This window comes from Micropterus salmoides, unplaced genomic scaffold (genome assembly GCF_014851395.1).
Source record: "Micropterus salmoides isolate LMB-PRFRI ecotype aquatic unplaced genomic scaffold, ASM1485139v1 Ms_hic_scaffold_14, whole genome shotgun sequence".
Classification (NCBI taxonomy): Eukaryota; Metazoa; Chordata; class Actinopteri; order Centrarchiformes; family Centrarchidae; genus Micropterus; species Micropterus salmoides.
Genome location: NW_024040485.1, coordinates 18,546,593 through 18,574,212, shown reverse-complemented (window position 1 = coordinate 18,574,212; position 27,620 = coordinate 18,546,593). Strand labels below are relative to the sequence as shown.

The 27,620-nt window shown below is 40.5% G+C and overlaps 2 protein-coding genes across 2 annotated transcripts; both read right to left on the bottom strand.

The window, feature by feature from the left end:
• Positions 1–534: 534 nt before the first annotated feature.
• Positions 535–21,366, bottom strand: klhl24a (kelch-like family member 24a). Its single transcript, XM_038718193.1, has 8 exons — positions 21,126–21,366; positions 19,582–19,700; positions 18,627–19,471; positions 16,611–16,795; positions 12,408–12,526; positions 5,704–5,892; positions 3,960–4,148; positions 535–3,838 (listed from the first exon to the last, which is right to left on the bottom strand). Exons 2-8 carry the CDS (start codon positions 19,654–19,656, stop codon positions 3,638–3,640), a joined length of 1,803 nt encoding a protein of 600 aa, XP_038574121.1. The 5' UTR covers positions 19,657–19,700; positions 21,126–21,366; the 3' UTR covers positions 535–3,637.
• Positions 21,367–24,317: 2,951 nt separating this feature from the next.
• On the bottom strand, positions 24,318–26,579 carry LOC119903016 (probable G-protein coupled receptor 148). Its single transcript, XM_038719408.1, has one exon. It carries the CDS (start codon positions 26,504–26,506, stop codon positions 25,553–25,555), a length of 954 nt encoding a protein of 317 aa, XP_038575336.1. The 5' UTR covers positions 26,507–26,579; the 3' UTR covers positions 24,318–25,552.
• Between the last annotated feature and the right edge of the window lie 1,041 nt (positions 26,580–27,620).

Below are 27,620 nucleotides of genomic sequence, written 5' to 3'. Positions count from 1 at the left end.
GGATGAGCTGCACTACCTGAGCCACTTGTGTAGGTTGTAGACTCCGTCTCATGCTACCACTAGAGCGAAAGCACCGCCAGCATTCAACAGTGGCCAAAACATCAGCCAGGAAGCAAGGAACTGAGAAGTGGTCTGTGGTCACCACCTGCAGAATCACTCCTTTATTGGGGGTGTCTTGCTAATTACCTATAATTTCCACCTGTTGTCTATTCCATTTGCACAACAGCATGTGAAATTGATTGTCAATCAGTGTTGCTTCCTAAGTGGACAGTTTGATTTCACAGGAGTGTGAATAACTTGGAGTTATATTGTGTTGTTTAAGTGTTCCCTTTATTTTTTTGAGCAGTGTATATATCTATATCTATATCTATAGATATATATATAGAGAGAGAATATATAAATATGCTGTTCAGAAGTTGTCATAATTAAAATTTGATGTGCAGTTAAAAGTGAGATACAGTCCAATGTGCAATTTAAAATACTTAATTGCCTCTAAACTCTGTTAACCTATTATCCATGAATACAGGACACAAGTGTTGGTACAGAAAAATTTTATTGATGTTTCTCTTACACATGTGAACCGTTACATTTCAACATATTGCAGTTTACAAAAATCCAAAGCTTTCTCGCAGTTAGACAAATCTGAGGATAAAGCGGTGTTAAAAGTATCACATCATACATACAATAATAAAAGTTTATATCAAATTCGTCCAATTTAATTACCCACTCATTGTTCTTTAATTTAAGGCACATAGGGAAGCATTCTGCAATTAACAGGTTGGAGCCCCCTTCTTGCATGCAAGCACAATTTACCCAATTGATATTTTTCAACAAAGTCACATTTAGCATGACATCAAATCCCCTTTTGGCGTACATGTGCAGTCATATTAAACTCCATTAATCACCTTTTAATGCTCAGCTCATGTCATTTGCATTTGGGAGTCAAAATATCTCAGCAACAAACAGTCCCACAACTCACCACAAAAATCAAGCAAAAAAACAACAACAATCTTATCAAAGTAAACAATGTATAAAAGCCTCTACATAACTAATAATGAAAATCAATAAATCAACATAACAAGGCAATGTTTTGAGTAAATAATCAGTGAAATCTCAGATGAACACGCACACTCTCTCTCTCTCACTGTTGATCGAACTCTCACTCTTTTGCTTTACCACTTTCTTGCCCCTAAGCCTCCTCTTGTTGGCCTCCTGAGTTACAAGTATTTTATTCTGTGAAAGAGTGTGATGGGCCTAAGGATGTTTTCCTTTCAGCCTATACAACTGCTGAAGACCGGACACTGTTGCAAAATACCCCCACCTGTTTTTGTCATTGTGAGTGACAGACGGAAGCACAATCTCTGGTCTTATGCTGTATGTATTCTGATGTCACTGTTAGACAGCAACAAACATACAAACTCACTGATCCCCAAAAACAAGTTTTTGTTGTTTTTGTTAGAATATCAGAGCCATAGCAGGTAGCGGCCAACAGGAGGAGCTGACCCCTTTTCTCTATACGTCACATGAAGGCAAAGAACATTTACTGATACAGTAAAACAAAGAAGTCACGGTCATTTAACAGGATTCTGTCAAAGTGCACAATTGGGGCTCTCAGTTACAGAAAAACACAATATGCAACCTAGAAAGAGATACATTTAAATACAAGTTTAAAAAAAAGAAAACAAAAACATATTAAAGTTACATTCACAGCAATATGTCTAGTATATCAACACCTATTGTAGTAAAAAGTGACTTTTACTGACCATGAGCCACATCATCCAAAATCCTTGTCACTCACGACTATTAACCCCCCCGTGTGAGGTATAGCACTTCTACAGCTACACCTCAGCTGGCCAGCAAACACACATACACGCATACACAACTGGAGGTATCTAAGGTAACCCCGAGTTACATCTTTATATGTAAGTGCACAGGTGAGAGGTGCCACCATCAGTGTAAAAAAGTTCTGTTGACAGAAGTTAGCAGTTGTGAAACGCTTACACTGGACATCTTTGATAAACCTCCTTGGCTCAAATGCATCCACACCGAGTCGCAAAAGTCACACACATACCAAACATGCACAGAGCAGTCTTTGAGTTTGATCTACAAAGGCTTCTCATGTCTACAAAACCACCCACGAGCCCAGTACACCAATGAACTAGCATTGATATAAACACACTAAAGCTACATATAATACAATAAACATTCAATTATTTAAAAAAAACACAAACAAGTATAACTTAAAAAAAATTTGAATAAAATGTCAGTAATGAGTGTAATGATAATAATTACGATGGACCAAATAAAAAGGAGGCATATAAATGTAGATCAGAAAATGTGAATTGATGGCACAGGTGGAGCAGGCTAAAGCAAAACACACACGGGAAGTGGAACGAGGTGATAAGGATGTGAGGGAAAAGGAAAGAGCACAGAGCAAATAGTGGCTATGTTGTGTGAATATTTTGGTACAGCCTCCAATCTTTATCTCTTCCCTTAACCCCGCTCTGGGTCAAAGGGTGAAGTAACTTGTATTTATGACCACTGATACTGTGGGAGAGCAGCTGGCTGACTGTTTACCACATTTTTATCAGGTCATTTGTAGTCAAGGAAAAGAGTTTAAAACAGTGGAGGAAAGTACGAGTGCAGAGAGTACAAGGTAGGACATCTGATCTGGCCTGACTGATCTGTCAGGCAAAAATAAATTCATATTATTTTTCTTCTGCTAGCAGATCATTCCTGGCATAGTCACAAAGCACAGTGTTGGTAAGTTCACACAAATCATCAAAGTGATTACCTGCTTGTTATCAGTATCATTATAAAATTATGAAAACTCAATAATGATTTCCCTTTTTAGTATCAAATTAGTATGAACGTCATTCAGAAACGTCAGAGTTTAACTTTCCTTGAAAATGTGCACAATTAGTACAGTTTGTGTGCTAAAATATTCTGAACTAACACTTACTTACTTGGCTTTTCATTGAGTTTTCAGCTGTATACCATGGCCTCCTTCAGCAAATGGCACAAGACACGCTCTCTACTTAAGTACGTGATGGGATATGGTTGAAAGCTCAGTGAAAAGCTAAGAAAGTAAACTTTGAGTTTAATATGTTATGAATGAATGAATGATGAATTTCCAATTACATTTTTTTACTTTCATTTTAATGTATTTAAATATTGGTAATTCAACAAGCAATTAACCACTTTCCCCAAATATCGGCAATCTGATTGATGACCATTATCATTGTCAGTTTTCTATGATTTTGTCATCTATGAGCCAGTACTTCCCAACCTTGTGCAGTTACTACTAATGCAAGGCACATCTGCCATGATGATCTGACTCCACCGAAGCTCAGCATTTTCAACCACTGAGCATTTCTTTGGGGGGGGGGGGGGGGGGTGTAACTATGGTACAGAACAGCAAAAGATTCAGAGCACAACATTGAGCAGTGCTACATGATGCTGTAAGTAAATAAATTAGCTCAACGGTACTGTGGACTAAACTACTTAATGTGCCTGTTCCAGAGAAGTGTGCGTTTGTGTTCTGTACATGGGGTGAACTTGAAGAGCTTAAGTTTCAAAGAGTTTAAGTTCTTTAGAGTGTGCTCTCATGTGAGAGAGTGCGTGCGTTTGTTTATGGTCAGGGCCTGTGGTACTTGTCATTGTAGCGGTGGATGGTTACGCAGCCGTGGTAGGAGATTGGCCGCGGCATGGCCGCCACTCCTGTGATGATGCCCGTTGACGGGTCGTAACACAGGATGGTGTCTGATGCTTCGCCATTTTCCCCTCTGCCACCAAGGATGAAAATCTTGCCATTGCACACCGACATGCCGCAGCTCTCCTGCAGGGAGACAGGAAGTGAAATTAGAAGTTGCGGCGTCAGAGGTGAAAAACCCAGGATTCTTGCAGCTTTGGTCAAACAGTTTCTATTAGGTGCTCTGTATCTGCATTTAATTTATTACCTGTTTGTTAAAGGTATGAACCACATGTATCCAGTAGTCCTCTGCAGGGTCGTAGCAGAATATGGACTTGGTGAGACCACCACACACATAGATCAGATTGTTGAGGGACACTGCTGTGATACAACGCTTGGCGATGGGGATGTTGGCTCGTAGTAACCAAGAGTCTGTCTCTGGATCATAGCACTGAACCTGTGACATACAGATACAAGAAATTTTGTGGCTTTTTTTTCAGTAGAAGGAAGAAGAACTCTATATTTCTTTAATATATACCATGTGGTAAGAAAACAGTTCACACTGAAATATTTGGAGCTCATTCTGTGGTTTTACTGACGGCTCAGTGGGCTGACTTAAGCTCGACTCTATGTGGTTTTGTGTACATTCCATGCATTCTCTCACCCACTTCTCTTTAAAATAGCCACCATCTAAACAGTGTTGTCTCTGACTACACAAGATCTCACTCCAACAGACAAAGACCTTTGGGAGCAATGCAAATGGCCTAATTAGCAGACTCCAAAGATAAAAAGTAGTTTGAAGGAACTGGAGCAAGCATTAACTCTGGTCCCATCAGGCCACGTATAGCCAGGTCTGCCATGCAGTTAGAGAAACTCCTATCAGACTGCCTTTCCATCTGTAGATACACATGATAGATGTACATACATAAACAACATGCCAGCAATTGAATGGAGGGGAAAGAATGCTTCTACTGAAGTTGGAGTTCCTTTGAAGGCCACTGTCTTCCTGTTTACTACCAGCATCCGGGTGTCAGTCAAAACATAGTGAAACTATTCCAGGGCTGATCTCTGGGCTATTATACAGTGGCTTGGCTGGCACATCTTAGCGTGATAGATGTTAAGTTATTTAATCCTTAAATTCCTTATAATTATTGTTACCTAATGTTCACTCCAAAATCTTAACCTTGCATTTCACAGTGAGTCTATTTCTTTCGCTTAACCCCCCCCCCAAAAAAAACGTTGATCTGCTATGTTTTTTTCAAATCAACAACCTGTCACAGCAAATCACTGTCATATCATTAAGTACATGTGTTTCTATCAATGACTCACTGATGTGAAATAAAACCTGAAATACTGCACAATTAAAAGAACAGGATGGAGATAAAGATCAGGATACAATTAATGCAGTAAAACAAGCTAATCAGGATCTACCAGACTGGCCAGGATATGGCCACATCAACTGCCAATCAGTGATGTTTCACAGGAAAAGAAGCCGCTTCTGTTTTAGTACTCAGATGATAAACATGTTTAGTAATCAAATCTTAGTAACCCGGGAAGCTTGGTCGACTAGGCTTACTTTGTTTTTTCAGTTGCCAGCAGACAGGTGCTTAAGTATGCTCTATTAATGTTTGATCATTCATCTAAAATATATGATTGTGCAGAGTCTGTGAATTACATCAAGGCAGCACATACTGTAAGCCATTTCCAGAAACATATTTTACGTTGCACTTTTTCTTATTCTTTGAAGAAGCTTTATTTCTGTATTTGTTTTTTTTTACTAACTAAAACAAGACAATTTAGCTGTTTATAAGCCTACTATTACTACTTACCTTTCTGGACACCAACAAGTCAATTTATTGTTTAGTCTACTACTACTACTAAAAGTTGTGAGTAGCCCTTTCATCTTTAAGGTGTAATCACAGGAAACAAGTTATCTGAGAAAAAACCCCACCTCACCTGTCATTACTATGTGCTTAAGTGTGCAGTTGGGTGAGTATACATCTGTTTCCCACCTTGTCTGAACATGTTTCATCGTCAGGCCCTCCTCCTATGACAAAGAGCTTGCCAGCACAGCTGGCAACGGCCGGAGAGCTGACAGCCTCTTTCATGGGAGCCACCTCTGTCCAGCGGTTAGAGAAGGAGTCGTAACACTCCACACTGCTCAGGCGGCTCTGCCCATCATAACCACCTACGGCATAGACCTGAGAGCAGACACACAAACATATCTGGACTGAGGAGGAGTTGAGATAAGTGAAATTATGAGTTTGGGTATGACGTACTTTTCCACACACACTACGTACACAGAAACGCATTCACTATAAGAGAGATGTTTGTATTGACGCATTTATGTATATGAACAATACTTCTGTGTCAGCAGTTACAGAACCAGTCTGTCAGGTGCAGAAGAAAGGTGACATACTGCTTCTGAACAAGCACTGTAAACACAGCCCTTGATCTGTGCAGGCAACAGTGCATTTGCTAACCCTGAACTTCAACATTACTTCCAACTACACAATAGCACAGTAACAACACCTTGAGCCACAACAGCAGTTTGTGAATCTGTGTTGTCATGTGGTGTTATCATAATCTGTTCCCATTATAATTTCAATCTAACTCTAACACGTACCTTGTGGTTACACTTCTTACCCTCCTGTAGTGCAAAGAATGGCAATATGAGAATAAATAGGAACGTGAGGCATGAAGAATGTAAAAAAAAAAGTTATAAACAGGAAACCATTTGTTTAAAGGTAGACATTTATGGTAAATTTCTATTTCCTCAATAACATTCTCTGGAAGGAGATCACGTGTCAAGAATACACATTGAGCAGCATTACTGGTTAGGAGCATAATGCTGCTCATCAACAGGCTGGTCTTGTGCAACAGAAACCCTTCAGGCTGTTCCTGTCTCTATAAAGCATAAACAATGTCAGACTGTAGAGAGAGAGAAAGAGAGAGAGAGAGAGAGAGAGAGAGAGAGAGAGAGAGAGAGAGAGAGAGAGAGAGAGAGAGAGAGAGAGAGAGAAACAAAGATAAAACGTCTTGTAATTGGAGCATCTAAAGGGAAAATTATGCTGTGTTCCAGGCAACTGGAACTGGGAAAGCACAAAGTTTAAATGCTAAACAATAATCTAAAAGGCAACATAAAGCATATTTGCATGTATTTAAATAAAAGTATTTAAATACTATCATATAGTAAAACCTGTTTGATGTAGAAATATGTTGCTAGGTGGCTGGTGCTCTATAAGTCATCTTCTCTGCACAAATGTTATTCAGTAAAATGTAAAAACAAGAGCCAGATAATGCATGTTTGGGAGATAAGAGTACAGATGGAGGGAAACTGGGGGAACAAAAAGACGGAAGTGGATGGGGCACATGGATATTTGCATTTAACACCTGGTCTGAATGAACTACCGCCTTTTGAAACTGAAAAGTTGATACAGAGGAAAACAAAACAAAACCCTTTATAAACTTGTTGACTCCTTCTCTAATATCTCAGGTGGTGGTTCTTAAAGCCTCTGTGTGGCTACATTTCCAACGATAACGGCACAATAATTCAGACCACATTTGCTGGAGGGCAGATGCCACAGTGTAATTCACAACGCCAGTTCCCCTCGTGCCTCTATCTCCAGCCCACCAAATGTCCTCGGACTGTCTCTCCTTTTCTTAACACCTGACCGCCCCATCCATCCACACACCTGTTCCCATTTCTCATAAGCCCTGCAGTTACCTGAGTGTCCCCACCTGCACCTCATTTCCTAATCACCCTTCTATACATAAACCACTTCACCTCCTTTGTTCCCCGCCAGCTTGTTACGTTGATGTGTGCTTTGTGTCCTCCCTGATCCTGTCTGTCGGCCTTTTGCCTGTTTGTATGTGTAGTTAGAATTTTGATTTCTGAATGTTCATTACTGGATTTGTGTTGGACTACTCTCTGGTCTAAACCCTTGCCTGCCTCACCTTCCTGTAAGCCTTTGAATCTCCTTTTTTTATTATTAAAATCGCTGACCTGCCTCTGCTTTGCCTCAGTTATCTGCAGTACCTCCTGTGTTTCTAGTAACCCGCACTCACAAGTCACGACAAATAAGATTATGGGCACGTAGACCACTGGAAAACTAAACATTTTACCACCAAAGTGTCTTGCCAGAAACAATATCCCACACTTTTCTCCAAACAGTTCATTGGAACATCCTGAATTAGTCCCTAAAACTGTTGGCAGCAAGGGCTGTGGGTTACCCAGACAAAGGAGTAATAAAGGAAAGAGTAAATTAGTTTTTTTGTCTTCACAATTTGGGTGAACTGACCCTTTAATGATCCATTGAGCATCTCCAGACACTAACTTCTTTAAAGATGTAGGGAGTTGGGGGGGCACTGCATTTCTCTTTTCTTTTCACCCCCACTATTCAGCATTCGCTTGATAAAGCACCCCACATGGTTTCGATACGCCTCAAAAGTAAGTATATACTGTATATAAAAGTTGCATACCGCATTAGCTTGATGATGGTGGCACATACTCTAAACTGATCTGAGGTATGTGGCTATCATCTAAACACTGAGCCAAACGTGAATCACGACTCTCTGCGGACACACTTACTAACCACTGAACACACTCATGCATGGCTTATTTCTATGACCACATTCAAACACTTAACAATGGCTGAATGATGAATTGTTTCCTTAACACGCAGAGAAGTGAAAAGTAGTTACATGGGAGAATAGAGAGACAAAGATGGAGAGAGAGAGAGAGTGAAACATGATAGATGAGAGAAGCCATCACCAAGTGCAGCCATAACAGGGCGAGGAAAACAACCGGTGACCTAATTTTGCTTATACTCTATGGAAACAAGACCAATCCGACGGGACATCACAGAATGCAGTTCACTGAGAAGTTTGTGTGACCCTGTACGAACCAGCTTTGGAAGTTTAGAGTTGTTGTGGCAAGGATTAAGTGAATGGATGCCGTAAATGTAACATCTTCACGAGTATAGTAGGACAAATGTAGAAGACGTGTGCAAGTGTTTTGTTAACTGGATTGAGCTGAACAGTCAGCATTGAGGTCTTTGCGTGAAAGCATGAGCATGCATTGGTGCTTGTTACACAGGCTTGTTTACAACACGCCATGTTTCCCCATATTTGCAACTGGAGCATCAGTGCTGCACATCAAAAGCGGAAAGTGCAGACTGAATGAGGAAACGCCTGGGTACAAACTGAGGAGGAGGGGGAACTAAATTCTAAGGAAAAATGACAACATAGAGATACATGCTGAAGAGACAGATAATGTATGTTTGGGAGATAAGAGGGCAGATGTTATCTGGCATGAAAAAGATAACACAAAACATTAATTACAAAGGTTCTTCCTGACCAATCTGTTAAAGATATGAGGAAATGACATGGGGCAAATACAGCAGACAGAGTTCTGAGGAAAAAATTATAAGACAATGACTAGAGATGAAAAGATGACCCACAAAAGAATCATTCTCTTAGATAGATGTAATATCTTACGTCAGTAGAATGGTTAGTAACTAACTAAAGGTAACATTCTGTAGAGTCTGTAAAATAAACAGAAAGACAAAGAGTAAAGGCAGACAGAAAATGTGAGAAAAGGGAGGAAAAAAGAAGACAAAGCTACATGTCTGACAGATACAGGAGGTAGGTGGAGACAAGAGCATCTCCTGGGATTAAACATCTCCAAGGAATGTGTCATTCAGGAAAGGGTAAAATGTATGTGTTTATGCTTATATACAGTGTAGCACACTATACAGTACATGCCTCTTACGCTCTTACTCTGCGTGTTGCCTGGACAGTGTAACTCTTAAGTTGCAGGCTTCGGACTAAAGTATAGAAATACAAATGGTACATCTACTATGTCATTTCATTTCAGCATCAAATAATCATGCGAGTGTTAAGTCAGCGGCAGATCATTAAGATTAAACTTGGTTTCCTTTTAATGTCCTATAATTGTGCACTACAGTCAAATTAAATGGGAGCCATGTCAGTACCTCTTGTTTTCACCATACCTTGATACATGACTCACTTTGGAGTTAATTGTTGACTTTTATAACCACAGTGTGACCCTCCAGCTGATTACCTCACTGTTGTGGAGGACCAGTGTGTAGTTAGAATGCACACATGAGTGTTTGTTGTTTCTGTGGCACAGCAACTAAGCATTTTGGGTGTTGTTTGGAAGTCAAAGAAAATTCAATACAGATTGTCCACATGCAGAGCCCCTAACCCCCCAACCAGAAAAGTACTCTTGCACAATTGCTGCATATGACAAGAACCCTTCCTGAGTCATGCCCTTTCACAAAGGGCAAATAAATAAAGTGCTGTTTTAGCCCAAAGCTTTCCAATGACTACTTGTGTCTGTGTTCTTAGTGTGTCTACTTGTACACATGATGTTTAAAGCACACATGACTGTGAGTGGTGCATTAGCCTGAGTCATCTCTGCTCTGCCTTCTTCAGCCAAGACAATCGATGGTTGTTCTTCTTTCCGCAATACTAATAACAGATAATTACAGTTCAGAATCTTTTCTTACAAGTGGTCAACGTTTGGTTTGCAGTAAGATGGAAACACTACAAATGTAAATTGTAAATGCAATGCAATGAAGACAGGCTTGACTTTTCTAATTTAAGAACATTTCAAAACAACAACATGTGGTTCCAAACATTTTACAGGTTAGGATTATAGCTATTTGATCTAATGATCAAGTATCCGTTCTTGTAAACAGAATACAGCATGCCATAGGAAGACTGTATATACAGTATTTACAGAGTGAGTGTGCCAAATTATGCCAACACATGCAAAACCAGTGTGTTGTAACAGGCTTGCGGGTTCTTGCAGCCATGTATGGCCACTGAAAGCAGCCTATGTGGTTGAGCAGGGGCACACGAAACATGATATGGGCAAATGGACTATGCTAGTCCTTAACTTGGAAGTGTGAAGTGCTGGCACACATCCCTTAAACTCCCACTGCCCTCAAACAAGCAAGTCTACCTAGCCTTGTACTAAAGACTATAAATAGTAACAGCTCAAGAGTAGAAGCAGTCATCAAGGATTAATGATCAGCTCACGTGTAGACATTAACTTTTTCACAACTAACCAAAGTGATGTCAGATATCTGTTTTTAATCTGACACTTGATAGATAGTACAGTACTGTATAGGTGAGTGAAATTAGTCCGACATCAGATAGAAAAGGATTCAAAAATGTTTAAAATTTCTACAAGAAATAAAATATAGAGAAGAACATTTGTGGGAATAACTACAAGTGACGGTTGAGTGATTTTTGAGTTGGGTATGTAATGGCCAGATCAACTGCGCTGTTCCGGGCAGCTGAAGCACTTGTTTATATGATGGTTTCAAATAAAGGCAAACTTCCTTCTCTCTGTTGAAGCTGCTGTATGTATCCAGGATGTGTGAGATGAGCTGGCAATAGTCGTTTGCGGACCCGGGCAACATACGGATGCATCACGCATAAAAATAATGACATTGCCCTCATAGACCAACGTGGAAGATAAATGATAAGCAGGAAGCAGGCTATACTCAAATGTGACTAGAGTTCCTAGGTGAGGCTTTTTTCTGCCACTGATGAGTGACTTGGGTTTAAGTACTTACTGTCAATCATCAATAAGTACTTGCAGGTACGAGACTGTGTAGGATGAGATCTATGATTGTGAAAGGTAAGAACAGAAAGCAGTCAAAAAGCTCTGTGGAACATTCTAGAATCTTTCCAGCAGGTGGTTACACAGAAATACCTTGCGGTAAATATCCACCTCTCTCTGTGCTTTACCTCAGGTAAGTTACTGACGGGTAATGAAGTAAGCTAACATTGCATTTCCTGAGAAACCAAACTGTTGCTTTATTGTAAATGTATGTGCTAGACTTGTACTTTTGATGTGCACCTAGTGGAGACTACCAAGAACTACTCAATGATATTCTCCCCTTGAGTTAGACATATTTTCTGATCTAGCAAAACCAATTTTACGGCATACCTTTTGCCCTCTGCGATTATGGCTCCATAGTCACTCTAAAGTGAAAAAAACATGATTACGTTGGAGTATATGAGATGGCCTAATAATGAATGACACAGCTATCTATTTTTACGATGGTGCTGTCAAGTGAAATCTGTCAGTGAACTATAAATCAATTTATTCTTTCCCCTATAATTATTGCCACTGCAGTTATGAGCGCCGCTGCTAAAATTTAACACAATCATTAAAATCAATGGGTTACTAATGACTTTCCCTAAGTGACACACGATAACACGGTTTGCTCCCTCTCCTCATTCTACATGAAAGGTACAGTTATAAGAGTAGCGTAACTCCTTTAAGGATGGGTGCAGTGTGTAATGTGTGTTCGTAGAGGGTGCTAGCAAACATTTCCCCTGTGCTTTAAACTAGGGTTTGGAAGCTGAGCAGCAAAGCCTAACAGTAGGGGACACTTTTTGTAACCCTAAACCTAACCCCAGACTAGACCAACCAAATTGTTATATTAAACTAACATTATATGTTAAAAATAAATCAAATTTCACTAACTTTTGTTTTTTGTCTCAATAAGCAAAAAAAATTAAAAGTAAAAAATTCCTGGAGTTGTACCCCCAATCCTCCCACCAAATAAATGCCCCTAAGTCTTCCAGAGACCTAGGGAAAATGCAGAAATGTTATGTAACTATTGCGTTGCATGACTGCACCACTAAAACCTGTACGAGGCTCCCTCCTTACCTTGCCCAGTAGGACGCCCATCTTGTGTCTCCAGCGGCCTTTGTTAAGAGAAGCCACTCTGATCCACAGGTTGAGCTGGGAGTTATACATCCACACATCCCTGCTGTTGATACGACCACCTAAAAACACCAAAGGACAAACATGCCAGACAACAGTTAAGACAATTTTGGGTTCAGTAGAAGAGCCCTAAGAGCAAATTCAGCACTCTGCCACTCAGATTGTTGTCATTTGTAACCCAGTTGATCTGATATAAATGAGAAGATTAAATATAAACCGGAGCTGCTCTTGGTGAACAGCCAGCTTTGGAGTGTGTGTTTATGTCAATGTAATGTTTCATCTCCTAACTGGAGCAGAGTTGTACGTGTCTTACAGAGTTCACTTCGCAAACAAAAGGTTTGCTCACACACACACACACACACACACACACGCACACACACACACCGTCAAACATAAAACAAGTATATTTAAAGATACACATACACACATGTTGCATCATCTTTCATTATGTATGCACAGGTGTTTAATCATTATTCAGTTTTACAATCTTGTCAAGCAAACACACCATTATCAGGATATTGTGCAGCTAACACAGCTATTACAGTATGACTGGCTATTTCATCTGTTGTCTCTGGGCAAACATGCACTGTAAGAAGTTGTAGATAATAATAACACAACCAGGTTACAGTGCGACCCAGACACATTTTTTAACAAGCTCTGACGTGTGCCCTCGCTCTCTTTATTCCCTCCTCCTGACGTAGATTCTCCACAGACTGAAAGAAGAACCAAACTGATCTTTTAAAAATACAATGGGTAGCGAAAGCTACCTTTTTAACATGGAGGACAGACAAAGATGTGATGAAATGTAGGTTAACCAATAAAAACCTGAGAAACCACTGTGAAATTAAATTTGAAGAGGAAACACGTAATATAATCTAAAAATCTGAATTTGTCAGAATTAAGTGACCGACACACTGCTATTAGATCTGGTAGCAGTTATCTGCTAGCTTTTATACAACAAGTTCAGAAGACAGTATATCGCAGAGTGCGGGTGAAGCTTGGATGACAACAAGACTCAAGCAGAGTAACAGATTAATCACAATCTGTGTTATCTTACACCGGAACTTAGATTGATCACATGTTGGTGATATCAGGTAATAAGATACAGATTATGAAAATGAATAAACACACTCCTGCCTTCAAATCACAAATCTCCCTTTTAAAGTCAGTGCCCTTCAGAGAACAGCAGGGATTAATACATAATTATCTTCTGAGACTAAAATTAAACATGTCTCAATCCATTACATTTTGTTGTGGCAGTGTTTGCAGTTTGCTGTTGGGTGTTTTCTTAATACAGAACACATACAGTATGGGTGGTTTAATGGAGCAATGATAAAAGCATTAAGAAAACCTGCCAGTGTAAACAAAGGTGGCTAGGCCTCTTCTGTCCACCTGCAAACAAAGAGTTTGTCCGTATTGTTAGTTATCTGACAGACAGACTAGACAGGTGGGTATAGGCATGTGTTTCATCTTAAAGGGTCTATTTCAACATGGACCCTATTTTCCCATGTTTTTGTGTCTATGTGACTAATTGGAACGGCATTTTTTGAAACTGGTCCAGTAGGCTATTGAGTAAGTGTGCTGCCGTTGGCAGCAGCGAAACAGGGCTGCAACGTAATCCTGGCAATAACCACCTGTCAAAGTATGTCCACCAAAATGCTTGTTTTTGATGCAAAATATCTCTTTTTTTAAAGATTACGATCCTTTTTGTTTAACCACAAACAGTCATTATATTGCTCTCGAAACAAAAAGGGCGCAATTGCTAGCAAGGATTACTTTGCAGCCCTGTTTCACTACTGCACGCTCAATACTGGTCCAGCTTTAAAAACACCAAAGTTACCCTTTAATAATAAATAAAATCACTTCCTTGAAAGGTCATCTAAGTAAATAATTCAGTTGCTAAACATGTTTTTGTGTTACTGATGTTAAGCCGTTTCAAATTATACTGTAGCACACAGGTGACAGAAGACAAGGGAAGGAAGTTAGTTCCTGCCCTTGAGGCTTCTGTGTCCTCCATCTACGTGTTGCTTAAGGCAACATGTTGATTCCGCTTGTCCAACCAGCTCAGATGGAGAGGTCCACTGCTGCTAATCACAGACTTTTGGAGGAGACAACGTGATTTGTGTTACAGCTTTCTGAGTTACTTCTATGTTAATTGCTTAGAGTTACATGCAGTTTTACTTTTACTATTACTTAATACAATGACATGCAACCCTGTGTAATGTGCAGCAAACACGTGTTGTGGCTGCCCATAAGCTGATATGACATTATCCAGACTTGTTTAATTTCCTAAAATGAAGTCAGATAGCAAAGAGGCATTTATTTAATGCTGTACATTGAGCCAAACATAGCTTATCTTGTGAGATCAGACCATATTTGAGATCATGCTGACTAAGATCTTATGTACTCCTGAACTCAAAACATTTCCGTGTCAATCCAGCAGGCTCACTCTGGATCTGACAAAGAGGGTGATTAGTTACAATACTAGGGTTGTGAGAAAGTCAGAGGTAGCCAGAGTCCCCGTCCCTTTTCAAAAACCAAATAGCTTTTGTATACTCAACTGAGCCACATTCTATATAAGACCATAGTGGACTGCAGCTGTGCTAGAGACTGGAGGCCCTCCAAGGTATTGGCACCAGTTCCCAGTGTGAGAACGGGGGCAGACAGAATTGAGATTTGTGTGGGAATGTATTCGAGAAGAGTGCAAGATAGAAAAGTTGAGAAAAGGGGATTAAATGTATCAAGCCAGATGGGGAAACAATATGATCACATGCTATATGTATATATATATATATATATATATATATATATATATATATATATACACAGTGTGTATGGACGGGAATGTTGACTTTTCCAGACAACGCTTGAGGGTGGATTGGCAGCGAACACGTGAGGGCTTGGCACGGTGAGAGCATAAAATAAGCATAAACACACCACTCAAGGGGAGAACATTCCCTGCACCCCCATATCTCCTTCTTTTTTTCTATTCTTTACATCTTTCAATGGCTGTTTTTGTCCAGTGGCATTTTGCAGATCTTATAAAGTATGTTTGAGCATGAGCAGTCCTAGAAGGCACATTTAAACTCCTGAATCCATATTCTTGGAAACAACTTCACAAAAAAATGTCCATGCCATCAATCTAACAACCGTAAAGAACTGCAGTCCATAGCAAATGTTTATATCACTGTTTAGCTTTAGCAAATACCTCCACCCTGACCTCACCAGTTAAGATGAAAGATGTAATACTAATATCTTATTTAATCTAGATTGTTTGTCTTTGTACGCCTCATTTGGCCCATGCTCCAAGTTCAAAAAATGTAGCGGCCTTGCCAGGATCCTATGCAAGCTATGAAATCTCAGATTTAACTTTATTTCAAGGTAATCATCACAACCTGTTGGTGTAGTCCAAAAACAAAAAGGGTTGTTAGATTGTTGCATAACTGAGATCCTAGAAAGCTGCTGAACCGATGTAAAAGGTGGTGACCCTGATGACTGGCTAATAGGAAGAGAGAAAGGCTGAGCTGGCCAGTAAAGGCCTCTCTCTGCACTCTGCCTGGAGTGCTCCTCCAGATGTTGCTCTCATATTTTCCTTCAACTCCAACAGGCTGTGGCTATAAAAATAACACAGGCTTTTCCTGACACTCCACTGGGGGATTACATGGCAAGCCAAGCACAGACAAACACCGACCATGTTCCTTAAGAGTGTTTTTCGAATGTATATATTTGAGTATGACACAATCTTACGATTACCAAGAGAAACTAGATTTTGCAACAACGCAGGCCATACTGAGTCTAACCACAGGAAAAAAAATACAGTGTCATAGTATTGGTCTCAAGGCTTGGAATTGACTTTTAGAGCACTAGACATTATATGACTGATAGATTTAAAGTTAGCAGCCATTCTGAATTTCCAGTTTACTTGAAATGAATTCAAGATCCATTTCTAAATAGTAAAAAGAAAAGAAAACATCCTGAGAAAATTGTGGCTGCAGGACACTTTGGAAATATGTATCAGTATTTTTAATTTAATTCAGCACCTGCCAAGTCATCTGTAACTTGACAACTAGGCCGGTGTTCATTTCAAGCCTTGGTGAGACCATGCTTTCGAATTGTTTGGAACAAATACAGTAGCCGGGGTCTTACCTGACACCAGAATGTCATTGCGGAGGGCGCAGACAGCATACTCTGACTTTGTGAATTCAGGTAGTTTGGCCAGTGATTTCCACTCTCCTGTGACTGGATCATAGCATTCAGTGTAGGGCAGGTTGAAGCCGCCAACTCTCTCACAACCTCCCACCACCACAATCACCTCAGAGAAGCCGGTGGACCTGTACAGAAGGGAGCCAGGTGAGGCAGAGGGAACAGTGTGGGGGGGCGGGGTGGTGGACACAGATGAAGCCATAATAAAACACAAGAAGAACCTGTTTAACTTAAAAGGCTCCTTACAAGAGTGTACAGATTATAGACATGGCATCTAATTAAAAAACTGAATATTTTTAGGCCTATACAAAGGGTTTGAAGACATATAAACATATGCGTCTCAACACAGATACCAGAAATTTGTGCCAGATCAGGGACAGAGTGGTGGTTTCTACAGGAATAGCCCAACTTATCTTCAAGGCAAAGTTCAGTTTCAAAGAAGGTATCAATCTAGGGTACAACAAAAACACACTTGTGGCTAGACTTAAGATGCATTTTCATGGTCACAAAGCTTTCCTATTTGGCTGTTGAACACATGCCGTGGATATGACCGCATTTCCTACAGGGGAGCTAATTAACAACAGCTTTCTTTCTTACTGCACCATTCTAAAATACTGATGCTGTAAATACTAGTGGTTTAGCTGTATAGAAAAAAAATCCAGTACAGTCTGGATACCACTGTGAGAACAAATGTGGCACAAAAAGTATGTTTCACATATGGTGCACTTTAACCCACATTTCTCTGCATGTTTACTCAGTATATAACAGAGCGTTGGTCAGATGCGGGTAGGAGATTAGGGTGGTTTCACATGCTTACATACATCTAAGAGACAGTCTTGCCCAGGAGTGGTTTAGCTTTATGTCTGTAGAGCATGTGAATAATTAAATCCTAGCAAGCTCCTAAAGAGAAAGAAAAGACGTCCGCTGCAGACACAGTAAGGAGAAGCAGACATCTGTTTTGAGCAGAAGAGAATTTGGCACTCAGGGCAAATTAAACTGACAGTGTGGGGACTAACCGCCTGACTGGCTGGCTGATCTGCCTGGATACTGACACAATACACCTGAAATACACATCACACAGCCGTAATAACTGACAACTGCTCGCCGCCACAGTTCTCAGTTTAACCCTTACAGCGGGTCTAACACACAAAGGCATCTGTGCTGTTGTACAGCAGGCTACCATATGGTCAGTTTTGTATCTCATTCTCATTCAAGGTTTCAGTCGGCGCCAACCTTTGTCCTTTATCAAACACTGCAATGTAACATCCTGAAAATGTAAAACACACACACACACACACAGCAGAAATAAGAGACAATTTGTTAAACAGGTATAAAGTGAACCCAAACACATCAGCAAGGTGAGTTACACTGCTGGTATGATAACAAGACTCAACATTTCGTAATTGCCGTTTCTTGCATCGCATAATTTCTTCTTTCCAGCCAAACAGTCTTTGTACAAACATGCCCCATCTCACTCATTATCATTTCCATTTCAAAAAATAGGGCTACAAAACAAAGCACAGTCACAATGACACACTTGTCTGTTCAGGACAATAACACTCCCCTCTCGCTCTCTCTCTCTCTCTCACACACACACACACACACACACACACACACACACACACACCAAAGCACAAACACAACAACAACGCTGCCAGGAGCACCAAGTTCAGGCGGAAGTCGTAACCTCTAGCTATACAAAGTTAGATAAAAGCTTGACTAACTGCTAAAAAAAGACATGTTTTCATATCTCACTGTGACCGCTGTCATTACATGACATCACAATAGCTGTTTTAACCCAACATGAGAAAAAGGCTCACTAACAAGTCAGACTACCTCCACAAGTCAAAAAATGTCACCAGATAAATTGATTGATGAATTCACGTCTGCTTCCTTTTGTGAATAACATCTAGGTTAGATTATATGTATGCCTTCCTCGTAACTAGTAAGTCAGCATACCTGCGAGGACGAGTTCTGGGTGACATCATTTCATTTCCAAGCACGTGGTAGCGTCTGGCCTCGTGGAGAAGCTGGTAGCACTCGGGAGCATTCTGGATGAGCTGGTCTCCCTCCACTGTCTGGACAAAGTAGTTGGGGTGCAGAAGGGGCAGGCGCACATGGTGCAGCAGAGCCTTCAGCATGGGCTTTCTGTGCTCCACATTACTGTACACCCATCGCATCACCGCCTCAAATACCACCTCCTCCTTACCGATGCACAGCTCATCGCTGCCAGTGTACTCTTCCAGCTCTTCCTTGCGTAGGTCGAGGAACTCCTCGTGCTGAGCCACCTCAGAGAAGTTGGCCAGGGCGTAACTGCGGCAGCGGCTGGCTAGCTGCTTTAGGGCATGGGCTTCTGCGAAGCGCTGGATGCCCAGACAGTTGCAGGGGTCCAGCTGGTCCTCCAGGAACTTGGCACAGGCGTCCCGCAGTGTGGCGATCTGGAAGAGGCTAGAAGTCTCAAAGAGGAACTGGACGTTCTCGGTGGTGATCTTGGCGCGGCCGGTGTACACATAGGTGAGGAAGGAATCCATTGCCTCAGCCAGGATGCCATTGATCTCGACCAGCATCTCGCGGCTCTCACGGTGATCGTTGCAGAACATGGCTCTGAAGTAAGAGGAGCAGGCAGAGAGCACAGCGCGATGGCAGGGAAACTCACGGCCCTGCACGCTGATGACAACATCAGTGAACAGGCGGCAGTCGCGAAACTCATTGAATACCTGCAGGATGCCCTCTGAGTGGGACGAGCCAGAAGAGAAGTCCAAGACCTCCTGGCTGGCTAAAGTTTTGGAGTCAACCTCAAACACCTTAGGAGACAACAACATGCACAACGAGTTATAAAAACTATGACTTTAATCAGTTGAGACAAAAGCAGCAAGATGGAAAACATAGATAAAGTCTCTTTGTTTGACAGCACCTTGCGTTTGACAGCTGGTGAGTCTCTGATCCCAGAGTCCTCCCTGTTCATCCTTCTGCCCAGAATCAAAACCATGGCTGCCACCTTCAATGAAGACCTTCTCTAAACTTTAAGATGACCTGCGGATGGAGAGCAACCAGTACCATACTATTACAAAAGAAAACATGTTTCCGTTAAATATCACTATACACTATTATCCTGGCATTTTAATAGATGTAGTAGGAGGGGACAGCCAGGAAAAGGACATACATTCATAAATAGCAACCTATTTTGATCACTGTTGCACAAATTGAGAACATTTACCACAGGCAAACAAGCCACAAAAGCATGTGTACAAAAGTAGGAGAAAACACGTGAGTGCCACAGGCCCGTGAGGTAGAGCCATAATGTCTTACACCATGGTTTAAGAAAAGGAGTTTCGAGTAATGAAATCTGAGCTGCACACAAATCTGCGTGACAGTTCCTCTAGGTCAATGCTGCTGCAAAAACCCTGCAGCACAAGGAGTGTGGAAGATGACAAAAGAGACACAGGCGAGAAAAAGGCTGAGCAACGGTTGGAAGGCCAGCCCACATGTCAGTTAGGTTTGTTTTGAAAGAGAGCAGGGGCAGGGATGTTATTAGACACTCCATAATAATTGTTTGAACAACAGGTGCAAAGTCAGGGTTACTGATAACCTTGAGTGGTGGTTTTGTTAAACCTGTAGACATCTGTCTCTTTCAGAAAAAGTACAAGCAAACAACCAAGGTGCCCCATGAATTATGCTTTGTTTTTATCCACAAATATATTTAGGTATATTTCAGATCCTCAAGTTAAGTTGCTGAAGATATTTAATCAAAACGTTAATTCTCCTATCTATGGCCATTCTCCTTTAAGGTTGGCTGCAGGTCTGGTCTTTGCTCCAGTGAGGTCATTTATCTCAAGTTATTTTTAAACTCTGGCTCAACCTCAGTGGACTCAACCTATTCACGTGCGTTACTCGACACCTCCCTGAAGTTCATGAATACTATATAGGACAAGTTTAACCAGAGGTATCTGACTTCGTGACTAATATCCACTGAGGAGGAATAAAAACAGAATAACGGAATAAAACGAATAACATTAAATGAAATAAACAGATTTGTACGTGTTAATTATGTTTTTTTGCTGTTGTTGTTGTTGTTGTTATCCAGGTGAAATAAAGTTCAAGTGAAATGGACAACGAAATGACAAAATAATGCATACATCATTTGTTTTATTCTATTAAAAAAATGTAAAAAAATATATGTTAATATGTCGCATTATAGCTCATTATTTATGTATTAATCACAGACAATTAAGTAAAATGTATTTAAGTGCCAGAAAACACGTGCTTCGTGTATTAGACAAAGAAGACTTGCCTCGTGCCGACCGATAGCCCCTGGCAACATACTTTAAAAAAACAAGAGGCTGAGCCGGGGCCGTTGCCTTTACTTACTCATTATATTTTGACAAATTCAAAAGGAAAGCAAGAAATGATACATTCACAAATCATAAACGTTCATTTGTTTAAGATAAAAGCTGTTACCTTATGCAGAAGTTTCCAGATGAAGCTTCCTCTTCACTCCAAAGTAGATAAACAAAACAAAAAACGTATGGAGAAAAATAAATCTGTATCCTGAACAAGTCTTTACAACAATTGTAACAAATCTACCCTCGTATAGTTATGGTAAAGAAAGCAGGCTGTTATTTAGCCGGGACATTTTGATTTTAAGGGGACGATCAAAACATAACGCTCTAACCAGCTAACAGTAAACACAAAACCCATATATACTTGTCAGGCGAAAAAAAAATACATCCAGCCCACTGCGCCCACTCAGCTGGTGCTCCCGCTGCATCGTGGGTACGTGAGTTCATTTGAACGTTTTGTCGCTTACTGTGAGCTCTACGAGAAACACCACTTCCCAAGCGCCTCTAGTTCTCCACGTGGCTGTCCTTTGTTTGCAAACAAACGCAACTTTTTGTGGGGCAAAAGTTCACAACAAGCAGTGACAGCGGTGGAGCAATACACGCAAAATAATACCAGTTTCATGCGGACTGTATAAAACAAGGTTTCATGGTCTTTTTAGGCCTACTTGAACGTACAGAGACAGTAGCCTATTACCAATAAATGGTACAGACAAACGTCATTAAATAATACACTTTACGAATGTATAAAGTACCAGCCTTACCAATGTGTATCTACATAGTTAGTAGCCTATAAAGACATACACTGGCAACCAAAAAGATACAGGCCATACAAAACAATATGGCTGTAATGTGATCCTACAGACACGTGAAAACAGGCTGAAACGCAGCATGCAATGCTCCTTTTTTTCAGGTGAGGAGGAAGGAGGAGTTGGTTGGAACAAAGGATGTCACAACTTCCTCAGTCTGTTGCAAAAATATTTCTGAGAGCTCACATGCAGAGTTCCCTGATGTTATCACTGACCCAATCCACTGCTTTGAACCGTGTGCATACTGCGTAGTATTGGAGAGAATTCTCTCTCTATATGTAATCATATTTATATAAATCATGAATACTATACTATAGACAGTATTCATGATGCAACAACAGTAAAGAGAAAATCAGAGACACACACAGTGCCCTGTGTCATCCCTGAAGTCATCCAGGACTGAAATAGTTTGGAGTACGGTTCATTTCCATTTTGCTAATTATTAGTCAGAGAAAGAGTTTATTTTTATTGTTTGTTGTAAGTCAGTTAAATGCTCTGTTTTGTTTGTTTTATTTTGGCCACCAGCCCTGGTTAGTTAGTTCATTTTTGGACTGGTTTGTTTTCTTTAGTTTTGTTTTTGTGCCTTTTTTAGTTTTCTTTATATTTCTGTTCCTTGTATTTAATTGTTGTTCTTTTAGTACAATGTTTTTTTTGCTTTAGTTTATTGTGTATAATTCTGATTATGGGCTAAGTTATACTTTATTATTTTAGTCAAGTATTTGGTTTTGTCAAATATGTTTTGCAGTGTTTGCTGGTGTAAATATGATTTGTAAGTATGTATATTTTCGATAATAAAATATTTTTGAAACATCATACAGGTAGTCTACAGCAGGGGCTTTTGTCACCATCAGTAATACACACAATACACAGAAACTGGTAAATCCACATGTTGAGACACTGGGCAACACATCAGCAACTCAATGACCAACTTCAGGAATATATTCCTTGTGCAAATAATCCTGCACAAGGAAGTGTGTTTTGGCCTCCAGTCACCAGTTGTCCGAGTTCACCAGAATAAAATAATCAGATAGCACCATGAGGTCAATTAGCAGGATGAACATCGCTGCCAAGGGTGAACATTTCATTGGAAAACAGATAAATCAGTCACGAATCAGACATAATTAGAGCTGTGCAATCACAGTGCCATGGAAATTAAAAAAAATGGCAAACAATAACAAATGTGTTTTTGTATCGTCTTGATCTGATCCACCCGTGAAAAGTCTGGTACTGAGCACCAGGAACAGACATTTAGAGCATGTCTGACATGATAACAAGCAAACACACAGAATATCATGAAAAAGTTAATTTTTTACCGTAATTTAATTAAAAAACCTTTCATTTATTCTCAGTGGTCCAAAGTCCTCTTTTTATGTGAATGCAAATTGTAGTGTGAAGTTTCCAGTCAGTGATGATTTGGGGTGCTGGTGTTGGTCCAATTTGTTTCATCAAGTCTAGAGTCAATGCAGCCATCTACCTGGAGATTTTAGAGCACTTCATGCTTCCATCTGCTGACAAGCTTTATGGAGACGGTGATTTTCTTTTCCAGCCTGCCCACAATGCCAAAACAACTAGTAACTGAATAGCTGACCATGGTTTTACTGTAGACTGGCCAGCCAACTCACCTGACTTGAAACCCAAAGAGAATCTATGAAGTATTGTCAAGAGGAAAATGAGAGACACCAGACCCAACAATACAGACGAGCTGAAGGCCACTATCAAAGCATCCAGGGCTTCCATAACACCTCAGCAGGGCTACAGCTAATTGCCTCTATGCCATGCCACCATGATGCAGAAATTTGTGCAAAAGGACCCCCGACCAGGTACTGAGGGCATAAATTAACCCTAACAGAACTTTTAAACTTTTCAGAAGGTCGATATTTCTGTATTATACATTCTTTATTCCAATATTCTAATCTTTTGAGATATGATTTTTTATTTCCATTAGTTTTAAGTAAGATTAAAACAAAAAAGGCTTAAAATTTTATGTGTAATGAATCTAGAATGTAGACTTTTTATTTGAAATTACAGGAAAAAAATAACTTCTCCACAATATTCAAATTTTCTGAGATGCACCTGTACTTTTGCTGCAGGAAAGAGCAGCGAGGCAGCCCAGTGGACAGACAAATGTGTCCCTCTGCTGTTGAGTTGTTGTAACAGTTATGGATGGCATACAGCAGAAAATAAATTGTCCCTGCAGGCAGGATGTCTGACTCATCACTATCCTTCGTCACACCTTCTTGAATGAAGGAAGGTGCTCTTTTCTTTCCTCCAGCGCCTTTGATTGCCAAGTCAGTAAGCCATTTGTCAATGATCTTCTTTGACATCCAGTTTTAGATAAACACGGCTTTGAAGGCAAACGGAGTTAAGTGCTTTGTTACTATGGTCATAAAACTGAGGCTAAGTGTCAGGTTCTACATGGCTTTACATTACACAATGATGATAAAAACACATTTGGGTTGTACAATTATTTTTATTTATGGGATTAAAGATGCCTCAACATTGAGACATAAACTTGAAAAACAAGGGAGTTCATTCTCATTTGGATACACAGAGCGGTTAAAAGAGCTCTTAAGGCCTAGAACAAAAGTCACATTTGCAAGCATCTACAAAATGCGGTTAGCAACAACTAAGACATATAAGCTTTAAATTTTAGCTTTAAACACACATAACAAGTTAAGTCAAGTACAAACACAGGCTAAACTGATCAAAGTGCTGTACATATAAAGTAAAAAGTAAGACCAACAAAGCTAAATATAACAACAATAAACAGCAAATGACAAATACAGAGGTGTAGACATGACAACTGATTCAAAGATTAGTGGGCTAAAAAGGGGCACATCAAATATCTAATGGCAGCTGGTTCCACAGTCGTGGAGCAGCAACTGCAAAGACTCTGTGACCTTTAAGTTTTAGTCCAGACCGTGAGACATACAAGAGAGATTTATTGACAGATCTAAGAGACCTAGGAGCAGCGAGCCAGTGGATAAGATCTGAGATATAAGCTGGGGCCTGAACATAAAGACCCTTGAAGATAATCAGCAATGCCTTAGATTGAATTCTTAACTGAGCAGGGAGCTGATGAAGAGAGGATAGGACTGGGGTGACCACGTTTTTTGATCCCAGAAGAAGAGCCCTGATGGGAGCCCTTCCAGGGAAAAAGTTGCTGGCCAAGTTGCCCCTATGTGCAAACGCATCGCTGTAGTACTTGCTTTTTTGCAAGTACTACAGCGATGCTGACATGTGACACCTATTTTTTAGAATAATTACGACAAAGAAGTGGTGTCTGAGGTGAAGCAAACACCATATGTATAAAACACGGAAAGGTCACAAGCAACCATTGACAACACTGCAGCCAAGTCCATAGTTCAATATTTACATACAAATTATACATGGTGTCACTATTCTTAAATTTGACTCATGTAGGCCAAACAATAAGATCAAATAGAGGGATTTTACTGTTTCTCTACCAGAATTACATTCTTAGCATTGTGGAGTGTGTTTTTAAAGAGCATTTAGACATTATACACTAACAAACAATATATTTTAAATTAATATAGAATAAAAAAAAATTTGGACTCTCATATAACCTCAGTATTTCTAAAACCCTGGCTACTGCCTTGCAGTGACCTCTTTGTTGACTGTAGGGCAACTGAGAAACCATGTAAAATATGTATGTATGTCACAAGTAATTAATTGGAGATGTTGAGAATGAATAATGGACAGTTCATATGTGTCCTTATCAAACTGTGATCTGGCTGAGTCTCCTGTGCTGGTGCAGCAGCTGCATTAGAGTATCAGAGAGCTCCCGGTACCTCAGCCCATACAGGTATGGAGCAAATGCCCTAGGTAGCACCATGAAAACACACATATTGATCGTGTTAATCCAAACTCGAACATCTTGACTTATGTCTTCCCTCTGGAAAAGAGCGAGCTCCAGTATGAAAACAAAGCCAGGGGTAAAGTAGAGCAGGAGCAGAACCCCGTGAACAAGCAGTGTGACCCGGGCCCTGGAGAAGCGGCTCTGCCAGATGCCCTGGGTCCTTGTTACCATGTAGAGCCGAACATAGCAGTACAAAATGAGCACAGTACAGATGAGTGCAGTTACAAAGAAGTAGATGTGGATCCCTGTCATGTTGACCTGGATGAAGCCGAGGGAGATGAGGACCAGGCACACGGCCATCTTTTCATGGGGGTTTTCCCTCCCCACCTTCATCATTATCAACAGTGTGAAAGGGTATACGGCAGACAGCACCCACACTCCCGCCAGTATGCGGTGGGTGCGGGCAGGTGGAAGAATGTCATGGTAATGGAGGGGCCAGCGAACCGCAGCGTATGTGTCTACCACCATGAGGGTGACCGTGAGGATGGCACAGCAGTAGGCGCTGACAGAGACAGCAGTGAGCAGCTCACAAACCAGCCAGGGCATTTGAGCTTGTGCAGCATTACAGATCACTGTGGCAAGGTTGAGGACGAGGAAGAGCATGTCTGCCGTTAGGGTGTTGGCCACCAGCAGGTAACGTGTCTCCTGACGCAAAGCACGGGACAGAAAGATGCATGCCAGGAGAACAGGGTTGGCTAGAAAGGAGGCCAAAGTGATGACCGTGGTAGGGATGAAAAAATATTCTAGATGCCACCTCCGCAGACTCTCCACCCATTCCTGTGTGAGGTTTGAAATGAGTACTGCCTCTGCCATTTTGTCTTTCGAATTATGGAGGAGGATGCTCAGAGGTTTGTTTTATGGTGTGTTGTCTACTTCCTCAAGCAGCTTCCTGTATATGAAAACATCATAAATTAATATCAACAATCAAGAGTGGACCACCTTCAAAATACAAACATAAATGCATCCAAATATGCAGTCTAGAGAATGACTCCAGATTATTTTATACTATTGCTAAAACGCATTACAATCTAGTTCTAGATCTAGGCTCTCCACATGAAGGAGTGTAAAAAAAAGAAGCAGTACCTCTAAATAACAAACTATGGTGCTTAAACATCTGTCAAGTTGTTTGCTGTTCAAATATCCACCATCTTGATATACTGCAGGCTGGGCAAACCTGTAATATATACATTGATCGCGCACTGCTTTGGCTGACTCAGTCTTGATCAAAATGACATTACTCAATAACTAACTTTTGTAATACTCCTCTTACAGTACAGACTGTTAATCCAGATCATTTTGAAAATGAGAAGCCAACGTTTGAATATGAACAGAATACAGTACAGTAATAGACTGTCTCTCTACAACTTGCTTTAGTTGCAGTTTGGATGAAACACTCTTTTGTGAATGTTAATATACGTTAATTTGCCTACATTTCAGATGGGGCATCAGTGTAAATAAAATAAAGTTTTTAGGGCAATAATACAAACATAATACTATGCCACCACTGGGCTAAATGCTTCAAAATACTCCTCAGACGAAAAACAGAAAAGCACTTGCTTTTGTTGAAACATTGTGCTAACACACCTATTGACAAATTATCGACTGACCAAAGGTGAGTTTTCTTACCTGACGTCCAGCACAGAAAAACCTCCCTGTGTTGCACATCCATTACCTCTTCTATAAATCAATGGATGTTTTGTACGATTCGTATCACCTGGTGTCCTTATCTGATGTACTCTTTGTTGACTCATACATAATATAGGGAAGGACACAACCACTTGGCCGCCACATAGTAACGGGGTGGAGCTTTCATCCTCTTAGCTGCTCCTTATGCGGTTGCTTTTTCAGTGTTTTCAACCCAAGTTGTTTTAAATATGTTATGGTTGTAAGAACTCATTTGAAAGCCATCTAGATTAAATTGATCAGA

Excerpts from the sequence above, each read along its gene's own strand:
- klhl24a (XM_038718193.1), bottom strand. The coding sequence starts at position 19,656 with ATGGTTTTGATTCTGGGCAGAAGGATGAACAGGGAGGACTCTGGGATC. Across the intron at positions 16,796-18,626 it reads CCCAGAACTCGTCCTCGCAG|GTCCACCGGCTTCTCTGAGG; the intron begins GTATGCTGACTT and ends CCTTCTGTACAG. Across the intron at positions 12,527-16,610 it reads CAATGACATTCTGGTGTCAG|GTGGTCGTATCAACAGCAGG; the intron begins GTAAGACCCCGG and ends TGGTGTTTTTAG.
- LOC119903016 (XM_038719408.1), bottom strand. The coding sequence starts at position 26,506 with ATGGCAGAGGCAGTACTCATTTCAAACCTCACACAGGAATGGGTGGAG.